This window comes from Salvelinus fontinalis, chromosome 1 (assembly GCF_029448725.1).
Source record: "Salvelinus fontinalis isolate EN_2023a chromosome 1, ASM2944872v1, whole genome shotgun sequence".
NCBI lineage: Eukaryota > Metazoa > Chordata > Actinopteri > Salmoniformes > Salmonidae > Salvelinus > Salvelinus fontinalis.
In genome coordinates this window covers 42,302,946-42,314,155 of record NC_074665.1, presented here as the reverse complement: position 1 = coordinate 42,314,155, position 11,210 = coordinate 42,302,946, and the positions used below count along the sequence as shown (strand labels likewise).

Sequence of the window (11,210 nt, the reverse complement as noted above, 5' to 3'; positions counted from 1 at the left end):
TCACTAGCCTATAGACTTCATAGCTGCACCGACTCCCTTGCCAAGCTTTGTGGTCCCCCATCTGAAATAATTTTGGATGTATTCAAATTTCATTTGAAAGATTTGGTGAAGGCTGCATGTAGCCTATTATTCCTAGGGTCTTTGCACCCTGCTAAAAAGATAAATGAATGGGAAACACTATCTTTCCGGCTAAACTCCAAATCAATCATTGGATGTGTCTGAAATGGCACCCTATTCCCTATGCAGTGCACTACTTTTGACCAAAACCACATGCGACTTGGTCAAAAGTTGTGCACTGCATAGGGAATAGAGTGTTGTTTCGGACGCACACGTTCTCTTTTACCATATTAATCAGTGGGTTATGAAAGATATCCAACATACTGCTGGACATAGGATGTTGATGATACACTGCCTGAAAGGCTACAGGATCGATACTGAGACTGTTTGGGCATCCATTGGCCCATGGAAGAAACCTGAACCTCTTTCTTCAGCATCAAAATACTTTCTTGTCCTTCAAGGGTTTTCTGTGAAGCTGCATAGTTGCATCTATATTCTTCACTCAGCTCCAACCTCAATGAGCCTCTCCAATCAACAGCATTGCATGCAGATACCTTTTGTAGGGTATAAAAGTATTATAACTTACGATACTTGATTTCTCAGACAAAATGTCCTTATTTTTAAAGATTGAGTAGGCCTAGCCTATTTTTGTATAATGACCATCGGCCAATTTGTGGTTAATTCGCAGTAGCACGTAGGTAATACACATTAGCTAACACAAACCACACGGACAAATATTCTGAGATGGAATGATGTTGAATAAAACAATTGTTGGTAAATATATAGATGTGTAATAGAATGTCTTACGTTGTACCTGACACATCTGGTTTCTGTGTGCAAAGGCATGGCTATGGTAAGGTCACGGGGTAAAATAATGCACAAAATACATTATTGATGCTCTGACCAGCACATGAGCTGAAAGACTTACCTGTGCTGTATGCACCTGTCTTCTTGTAGGTAGGCCTATGCTGATATTGGTAATGCCTTACTCACGAAGAACTTATATATTTAATACCCGAAAATAGTTTAAAATAATTTCAATAATTGACCTGTGCACCAAGGCACGTGAGTATATAACCTATGTTGCTCTCTAGTGGAAGGCTTTATCAGACATTAATTTACAGGAGGCTATATGGAGACTATACCTGTCAATAACAACAAAAAAGACTAGACCACGTGTATTGGGTCTCCTTTCATTAGGCAAGACACAAGTTCAAGTTACATAAATGCCTGTTATAACATCAATAACAAATTTACATCCTGTGAAATGGGTTAATAAAGGCGATAAATAATGTCACAATTGGTATGCCTACACTACAGTAGTCTATAACCGTATTACGTCAATTCCCGTATGATAAAGTTGTATCTGCACTGAATTACCTAAACTTTAATTTGTTACGCAATTGGCAATAGTGATTTGGCATAGACTATTTGGGAACATTGAGTCACAAGCCTGTAATTATTTACTTATGGGCGGTAATCTAATCAGACAATAAAAGTGTGAATGGTCTGCATGTGCAGAGATGCCACGGGGCCGCTGGAAGGGAAAAGGCGGTGAAAAGTCCCAGGTTTGTTGTTTTGTGAAAGAAAAAAACAGAACATGAATGTTGGAGTGGTGGGCGTGCCCTTAGCCCATAAGAGAAGCACAGCTGTCATATGAGAAGCTGCACTGGAGCGAGAATAGACTTCCTATCAGTTGTACATCTCTCTGTTCCGCGCTGTGGGCTGTTCTCTCGCAAGTGCGCCCGGATTGCCCCGCAACATAGGCTATTGCATGAGTAAATCTCAGCAGGTTGCTTGCTGAGGATAATTATTAAACATTGACTTCAGTACATGGACTGACTCATTTATTTTGGAGACTTCGGAAACACAAGAGAATTGGAGCCGGACGAGACGTATGAGGATAAAATACAGACGTATATTTTTATGCATGGGCATTATGTATACTTTACCCGCGAAATAAATGATGTTCTTATTTTTTTGTGCTTTTCTCGTCAGTCCGTTGACCTATTGGAAAAATACATACATTTCGAAGAAGTGACGGGGTTTCAGAATGTGTACTCTGTTCTTAACAGTTCTACTCGGAGCGGTGAGTGTCAATATACTTCTATAACATTCATCTTGTGTTTTTGCATGGTCAATTTTTTATTAAGTTGTTTGAACTACCTCGTGCATATTCACGCCGCGGTCTGTGCGACAACACTGTCACTTGCGCATCCAGGTAGGACGGTGTAGCCCAGGCTAGAGTGCCAGGCTACGAGTCGTGATTTCTACAGGCTTCTTTGGTGAAGTAATTTCATCATGTAGTACATGTTAAAGTTTCTGTTCATTCATAGACTCCTGTAGCGCATGTTAAAGTGTATCTCATTCATAGACTCTTTCATCCAATACTCTTGAAATAACCACATTCACTCTGTCAAACCCACCCCATCGTCCTATTGTTAGCCTATTGGAGACAACACTCTTTGCAGTTCCACCACGCACGTAAAGTAACCATTTAACATGATATCAACGTAATTATGAAGTGTATTCGGATCAGGGTCTATCAATTGACCATATATATATCAATTGACCATACGTAAAATGTATGCACGCATGACTTTCGCTTTGGATTAAAGCGTCTGCTAAATGGCATATATTATAGCCTATACACAGTTTCATCCTGCATATTTATTGCCCGTTCCATTTATGCACAAAGTATAGCTGCGAACCTTGGAAACGACATCCTTCTCGTTTACATTATAGACAGCATGACAATAACAATGTCGCAGTAGATCATATGGAAGAGGTCAACATAAGGCTACCAAGAACATCAGATCTATAGGCCTATAATACTCTCCAGCCTGGTCTCATAGACTAGACATAACATAGTAAATGTACACCCAGGACACTCAAATAAGTATGTTACGTTACATTTGGTATGGTTACATACGACAGATGGTTACTTAACGGTGGGGTGGACGGATGGGCATATAATGCAAAACGTCTAGCAACCCGAAGGTTGTGAGTTTGAATCTCTTCACGGACAACTTTAGCATTTTATCTATAGCAACTTTTCAACTACTTACTACTTTTTTTTTTGACTTTGCAACTAAACTCAGCAATAAAAGAAACATCTTCTCACTGTCAACTGCATTTATTTTTAGCAAACTTAACATGTGAAAATATTTGTATGACCATTACAAGATTCAACAACTAAGACATAAACTGAACAAGTTCCACAGCCATGTGACTAACAGGAATGGAATAATGTGTCCCTGAACAAGGAGGGGGGGGGGGGGGGGGTCAAAATCAAAAGTAACAGTCAGTATCTGCACCAGATTTGCCAGTTCTTGCTGTGAGATGTTACCCCACTTTTCCACCAAGGCACCTGCAAGTTCCCGGAAATTGGGGGTAATGGCCCTAGCCCTCACCCTCCAATCCAACAGGTCCCAGACGTGCTCAATGGGATTGAGATCCGGGCTCTTCGCTGGTCATGGCAGAAGACTGACATTCCTGTCTTGCAGGAAATCACACACAGAACGAGCAGTATGGCTGGTGGCATTGTCATGCTGGAGGGTCATGTCAGGATGAGCCTGCAGGAAGGGTACCACATGAGGGAGGAGGATGTCTTCCCTGTAACGCACAGCGTTGACATTGCCTGCAATGACGACAAGCTCAGACCAATGATGCTGTGACACACCTCCACCTCCAAATCGCTCCCGCTCCAGAGTACAGGCCTCGGTGTAACGCTCATTACTTCGCCGATAAACGCGAATCCGACCATCACCCCTGGTGAGACAAAACCGCGACTCGTCAGTGAAGAGCACTTTTTGCCAGTCCTGTCTGGGCCAGGCGACGTTGTTGCCGGTGATGTCTGGTGAGGACGTGCCTTACAACAGGCCTACAAGCCCTCAGTCCAGCCTCTCTCAGCCTATTGCGGACAGTCTGAGCACTGATGAAGGGATTGTGCGTTCCTGGTGTAACTCGGGCAGCTGTTGTTGCCATCCTGTACCTATCCCTCAGGTGTGATGTTCGGATGTACCGATCCTGTGCAGGTGTTGTTACACGTGGTCTGCCACTGCGAGGACGTTCAGCTGTCCGTCCTGTCTCCCTGTAGCGCTGTCTTAGGCGTCTCACAGTACGGACATTGCAATTTTTTGCCCTGGCCACATTTGCAGTCCTCATGCCTCCTTGCAGCGTGCATAAGGCACGTGCATGCAGATGAGCAGGGACCCTGGGCATCTTTCTTTTGGTGTTTTTCAGAGTCAGTAGAAAGGCCTCTTTAGTGTCCTAAGTTTTCATAACTGTGACCTTAATTGCCTACCGTCTGTAAGCTGTTAGTGTCTAAACAACCGTTCCATGGGTGCATGTTCATTAATTGTTTAAGGTTCATTGAACAAGCATGGGATTTTTTTTAAACACTTTACAATGAAGATCTGTGAAATTATTTGGATTTTTACGAATTATCTTTGAAAGACAGGGTCCTGAAAAAGTATGTTTCTTTTTTTGCTGAGTTTACTTAGCATGTTAGCTAAGCCTTCCCCTATTCTTAACCCTAACCTTAACCCTTTTAGCTAACCTTTCCCCTAACCCTAACTTAACCATTTTAGCAAACCCTTCCCCTAACCCTAACCTTAACCCTTTAACTAACTCCTACACTTAAACCTAACCCCAAGCCTAGCTAATATTACCCAGCTAGCTAATGTTAGCCACCTAGCCAATTTTTTGGCACCTAGCCAATCTAGCTGGAATTTGTAACATATCATACGTTTAGCAAATTCGTAACATATTTTACATTTGAAAAGTCATAACATATTGTACGTTATTCAAATTCGTAACATTTAATACTAATTGTAATTTCTAACATACAGTATCATACGAAATGGGTGATGGACATCCACAAATTGATACATACCATACGAAATGTAACATATCATACTGAATGGAGTGTCTCGGATATTACTAAATGCTCTGACACCAGGTTTTACTCTCTACTCTTTTGGCTACAGTTATTTTGTGAATTAGTGTTATTTGACCAAACCAAACCTGCAACAGCCACTCCATCACTAATTTCTGTCCAGTGTCAACTGCTGCACATATCATATGAAATAGGTGATGGACATGCACAAATTAATACAGACCATACGAAATGTAACATATCGTTGTGAAGCGGACACGACAAAACCTATTCCCCCTCGGGAGATTGAAAAGATTTGGCATGGGTCCTCAGATCCTCAAAAGGTTCTATAGCTGCACCATCGAGAGAACCCTGACTGGTTGCATCACTACCTGGTATGGCAACTGCTTGGCCTTCGACCGCAAGGCACTACAAAGGGTAGTGCGAACGGCCCAGTACATCACTAGGGCCAAACTTCCTGCCATCCAGGACCTCTATACCAGGCGGTGTCATAGGAAGGCCCTAAAAATTGTCAGACTCCAACCACCCTAGTCATAGACTGTTCTCTCTACTACCGCATGGCAAGCAGTACCGGAGCACCAAGTCTAGGTCCAAGAGTCTTCTAAACAGCTTCTACCCCCAAGCCATAAGACTCCTGAACATCTAGCCAAATGGCTACCCATACTATTTGCATTGCCCCCCCCCCCCCCCCCCCTCTCCACACCACTGTCACTCTCTGTTTTCATCTTTTCACAGTCACTTTAATAACTCTACCTATATGTACATACTACCTCAACTAACCAGTGCATTGACTCTGTACCGGCACCCCCCCGTATATATTGTTATTTTTTTTACTGCTGCTCTTTAATTACTTGTTACTTTTATCTCTTATTCTTATCCATATGTTTTTGAAACTACACTGTTGGTTAGGGGCTCGTAAGTAACCATTTCACTGTAAGATCTACACCTGTTGTATTCAGCGCATGTGACTAATACAATTTGATTTGATTTGATTTTGATTTGATATCATACTAAATGGAGTGTCTCTGGTAATACTAAATGCTCTGAGACCAGGTTTTACTCTCTACTCTTTCGGCTACAGTTATTTTGTGAATAAATGTTATTTGACCAAACTAAACCTGGAACAGGCACTCCATCACTAATTTCTGTCCAGTGTCAACTGGTACACACAGTTTGTGCATTTGCGTGTGCATGCAGGCCAGTGCATGTGTATCCTCCACCAACCTGGACTCAGGGGTAAACGTAACATAGTAATATGTAAAGCTGTCTCCCTTCATTTAGTATGATACGTTATGTTTCGTATTGTTTGAATTCATTCGTGGATGACCATCATCCAATTCGTATGATATGTTATGAATTACACTGAACAAAAATATTATAGCAACATGTTAAGTGTTGGTCCCATGTTTCATGAACTGAAATATAAAATCCCAGACATTTCCATACACCCAAAATATTTCTATCAAATTTGGTGCACAAATTTGTTCACGTTTCTGTTAGTGAGTATTTCTCCTTTGCCAAGATATTCCATCCACCTGACAGGTATGGCATATCAAGAAGCTGATTGAACAGCATGATCATTACGTATGTGCACCTTGTGCTGGGGACAATAAAAGGCCACTTTAAAATGTGCAGTTTTCTGTCTGTAATATAGAACCTTTTGTGGGTAAAAAACAAATTCTGATTGGCTGGGCCTGGCTCCCAATAGGGTGAGCCTGGCTGCCAAGTGGGTCGGCCTATGCCCTCCTAGGCCCACCCATAGCTGCACCCCTGCCCAGTCATGTGAAATCCATAGATTAGGGCCTAATTTATTTATTTCAATTGACTGATTTCCTTATATGAACTGTAACTCAGTAAAATGTTTGAAATTGTTGCATGTTGCGTTTTGATTTTTTTTCGGGATACAATTTGTATGATATGTTACGAATTGCAATTCGTACAATATGTTACGAATTTGCAATATGTATTATATGTTACAAATAATTCAAATTTGTTGTGGCTAACGTGAGCTAGGTTAGGGGTTACGGTTTGGTTTGGGAGTTAGGGGTTAAGGTTAGGGTTAGGGAAGTGTTAGCTAACATGCCAAGTAGTTGCAAAGTAGCTTAAATGTAGTAAGTAGTTTTAAAGTTGCTAAATAGCTAAAATGCTAAAGTTGTCCGTGATGAGATTCAAACACACAACCGTTGGATTGTTTGCCTTATACGACCGCCCGACCAACCACCCTCCTTTAGTTTTTGCCTTAATAACCATACCAAAATTAACATCATACTCATTTGAGTGTCCTGGATGTTACGTTTAGTGTATGAGACCAGGCTGCCTCCACTGCTGCCTCGGAGCATGCAATACTGATATGAGTTTAAGTCCCCTTCACTCCTCTTCCCCTCTCTCTTTTGTTACCATTCTCATTTAGAGAAGATGATTCAGCATCGGTTATCCCAAATGGCACCCTATTCCTTACATAGTGCATTACTTCTGATCAGAACCCCATAAGTCTCTGGCCAAATGTAGTGCACCATATAGGGAATAGAGTGCCATTTGGGACACAGCCCATACATTTGTCATATTACCGACACTGACATGCCCAAACCACTCCCAAAACAAAGAACTGATTACCTGACATTTTAAAGCACTTGTCTTTGTTGTTGTTATTTGATAAAGGCTCAGAGAGTAGCTACCTTTAAATTAAAGCCAGCTTTACCGGAATAGCTACTGTTGTCCTAGTAGTAGATGTAGTCAATGTCTAATGGCTTAACAGGTGTTGACAGGCTGAGGTTGAAAGGTTAAGTGCATCCAAGTGAAAATGTACTCAAATAGTAGCTTGGTGGAACGTTCAAGTTTTGTTCCCTAAAAAATAATTTGATGTGTGTGTGTGTGTGTGTGTGTGGTTGGCAGATTTGTGTGGGTATCAGTGTACATGCGTGTGCATACTGTATGTGTGTGTTCGTTTGTGCGTGTGTGTAACGCCCGTCGGAAGAAGTAGACCAAGGTGCAGCGTAGTACCTGTTCATGATACTTTATTTACTCAGAACACCCAAACAAAACAACAAAAGAATAATGAACGTCATGTTCTGAAGGCTTCTCAGAGCTAACAAAAAACAACATCCCACAAAACTAAGGTGGCAAAACAGGCTGCCTAAGTATGATTCCCAATCAGAGACAATCAGCTGTCCCTGATTGAGAACCATACCCGGCCAAAACATAGAAATAAAGAACATAGAGTTTCCCACCCGAGTCACACCCTGACCAACCAAACAGAGAATAAAAAGATCTCTACGGTCAGGGCGTGACAGTACCCCCCCCCCCCCCCCCCCCCCCCCCCCCTCCAAAGGTGCGGACTCCGGCCGCAAACCTGACACTATAGGGGAGGGTCCGGGTGGGCATCTATCCTGGTGGCGGCTCCGGGGGGTGGGGGGGAGGGGGGGGGGGGAGACGCAGACCCCGCTCCACCTCTGGCTCCCCCCACTTTGGTGGCACCTCTGGTGCGGGGACCCTCGTCGCCGACCCCGGACTGGGGACCCTCGTTGCAGGCCCCGGACTGGGGACCGTCGCTGGAGGCTCCGGACTGAAGGCCATCGCTGGAGGCTCCGGACGGAAGATCGTCGTTGGAGGCTCCGGACTGGGGACCGTCGCTGGAGGCTCCGGACTGACCCGTGAAGCAGTCACAGGATGAACCGGGCTGTGGGGGAGCACTGGAGATCTGGTGCTTCTCCTTGTCACCACTCTTCCAGGCTGAATGCCCACTTTAGCCCGGCACGTGCGGAGCGCAGGCACAGGATGCACTGAACTGTCACAGTGCACCGGAGACACAGTGGGCAGGGCCAGCGCAGGATACCCTGGGCCGAAATGGCGCACCGGAGACCAAGAGCGCTGAGCTGGCACAATCTGCCCTGGCTGGATGCCCACTCTAGCGTGGCACTTGCGGAGAGCTGGCTCCGAGAGCACCGGGCTGTGCACACGCACTGGAGACACCGTGCGCTTTACCGCATAACACGGTGCCTGACCAGTACCACGCTCCTTGCCGTTAGCACGGGGAGTTAGCTCCGCCAACCTCCCCGTGTGCCCCCTCCCCCCCCCAATTTTTGGGGGGAGTGGCTTCTCGGGCTTCCATCGATGACTTGCCTCCTCATATCGTCGCCGCTCCTCCTTCGCTGCCTTTATCTCCTCCTTTGGACGGCGATATTCCCCAGCCTGCCTCCAGGGTCCTTTCCGTCCAGGATCTCCTCCCATGTCCATGAGTCCCGTTCTCCACGCTGCTTGGTCCTTTGGTGGTGGGATGTTCTGTAATGCCCGTCGGAAGAAGTGAACCAAGGAGCAGCGTAGTACGTGTTCATGATACTTTATTTACTCAGAACACCCAAACAAAACAACAAAAGAATAACGAACGTCACGTTCTGAAGGCTTCTCAGAGCTAACAAAAAACAACATCCCACAAAACTAAGGTGACAAAACAGGCTGCCTAAGTATGATTCCCAATCAGAGACAATCAGCTGTCCCTGATTGAGAACCATACCCGGCCAAAACATAGAAATAAAGAACATAGAGTTTCCCCACCCGAGTCACACCCTGACCAACCAAACAGAGAATAAAAAGATCTCTACGGTCAGGGCGTAACAGTACCCCCAAACCTGACACTATAGGGGAGGGTCCGGGTGGGCATCTATCCTGGTGGCGGCTCCGGGGGGGGGAGACGCAGACCCCGCTCCACCTCTGGCTCCCCCCACTTTGGTGGCACCTCTGGTGCGGGGACCCTCGTCGCCGACCCCGGACTGGGGACCCTCGTTGCAGGCCCCGGACTAAGTAAGATTCCCAATCAGAGACAACGATAGACAGCTGTCCCTGATTGAGAACCATACCGGGCCAAAACATAGAAATAAAGAACATAGAGTTTCCCACCCGAGTCACACCCTGACCAACCAAACATAGAGAATAAAAAGATCTCTACGGTCAGGGCGTGACAGTGTGTGTATGAGAGAGAGGGATAGAGAACAGCCTCGAGTTCTACACTTTCCCGTTCTACACTTTCCCGTTCCACGCCTTGTGATCAACCTGTGCTCTTGACTCTCCAGGGATAACTGACTCGATTTAAAAAAACACAACAATAAACGATAAACTAAGGGGACTATATGCCAAGTCAAGCAATGACTCACTTGTGCCAAGAACCAGGTATCCTTTGGCATTTCCTAATTGCTAATAGCTCATTTTCCACCAATCCAACTGAGCGCACAATTACTTTGTGTGACTTTCTGTACTTTTTGGCCATTGAAACATGTTGTACTACACCCATTCCTGAGGCTATAAGAAATATTGAATCAGAAGAAGCAAGGGCTGCTTCCCAAATGACACCCTATACCCTATAGTGGTCCAAAGTAGCACGTGCCATTTGAGACACAGCCAAGTAGATTGAGCAGGTTACCATTTTTCATCTTAAATCTTGTTCTGGAGGCAGTTTTACAGAGTGGTCACTAGCTGGCACAGCCACAAAATCTGATTTTAAACCTAACCCGAACCTTAACCACACTGCTAACAATAATGCCTTACCGTAACCTTAAATTTAGACCATAAAGCACATTTTTTATTTCATAAATGTTTACAATATAGCCAATTTTGGCTTTGCAGCTGGCCTATCTAAGGGGAAATTGCTCAGTGACAATAAACGTGAACTGTGAACATTTTTGGCAAGTCCAATTGTGTTTTTTATACATACCGTTAATATGACTACCTTCAGCTACAGGTTAACAAGTAAACTAAAACATTTGCATTACAAAACTGGCTCAAATAGCATATCACACAAAAATAAAACCAATTATCAATGTAAGTAATATATTTTTCAATACCTCGCTATAGAATGTTGAGCAAAACTCAAGAAACTGTCAATTGTTCCAAAGTAATCTGTCCGTCAACTCAAGTGTTACCACATCACAGTAGACTTGAGCTCTGAAGGTTTAAATGGGACTAACAGGGACTTAGAGGTGGATGGGGCACGGAATGGAGTGGTCAAGGGAGTGAAGGAGAGGGGTAGGAGGAGAGGAGGAGGAGAAAGGGAGAGGAGAAGAGGGTGAAACGGACAACCTTTTTCCTGAAGGGAGAATGCATTGGGTATGTAAATTGGTGTGGATACACATACACACACACACACACACACACACACATTACACACACACACACACACACACACACACACACACACACACACACACACACACACACACACACACACACACACACACACACACACACACACACACACACACAC

At 44.3% G+C, this 11,210-nt stretch overlaps 1 protein-coding gene across 2 annotated transcripts in view; it reads left to right on the top strand.

Annotated features, from left to right (window-relative positions):
* The first annotated feature begins 1,718 nt into the window (after positions 1 to 1,718).
* ngfrb (nerve growth factor receptor b) overlaps positions 1,719 to 11,210 on the top strand; it is a 74,100-nt gene continuing 64,608 nt past the window's right edge. Inside the window, exons 1-2 of one of the 2 annotated variants that reach the window (XM_055921896.1) lie at positions 1,719 to 1,952; positions 2,056 to 2,146. In XM_055921896.1, coding sequence (XP_055777871.1) covers positions 2,111 to 2,146 — 36 coding nt within the window. In that variant the 5' untranslated portion in view covers positions 1,719 to 1,952; positions 2,056 to 2,110. Of the gene's footprint in view, positions 2,147 to 11,210 lie in introns of both variants that reach the window. The other variant, XM_055921895.1, reaches the window with a different exon arrangement.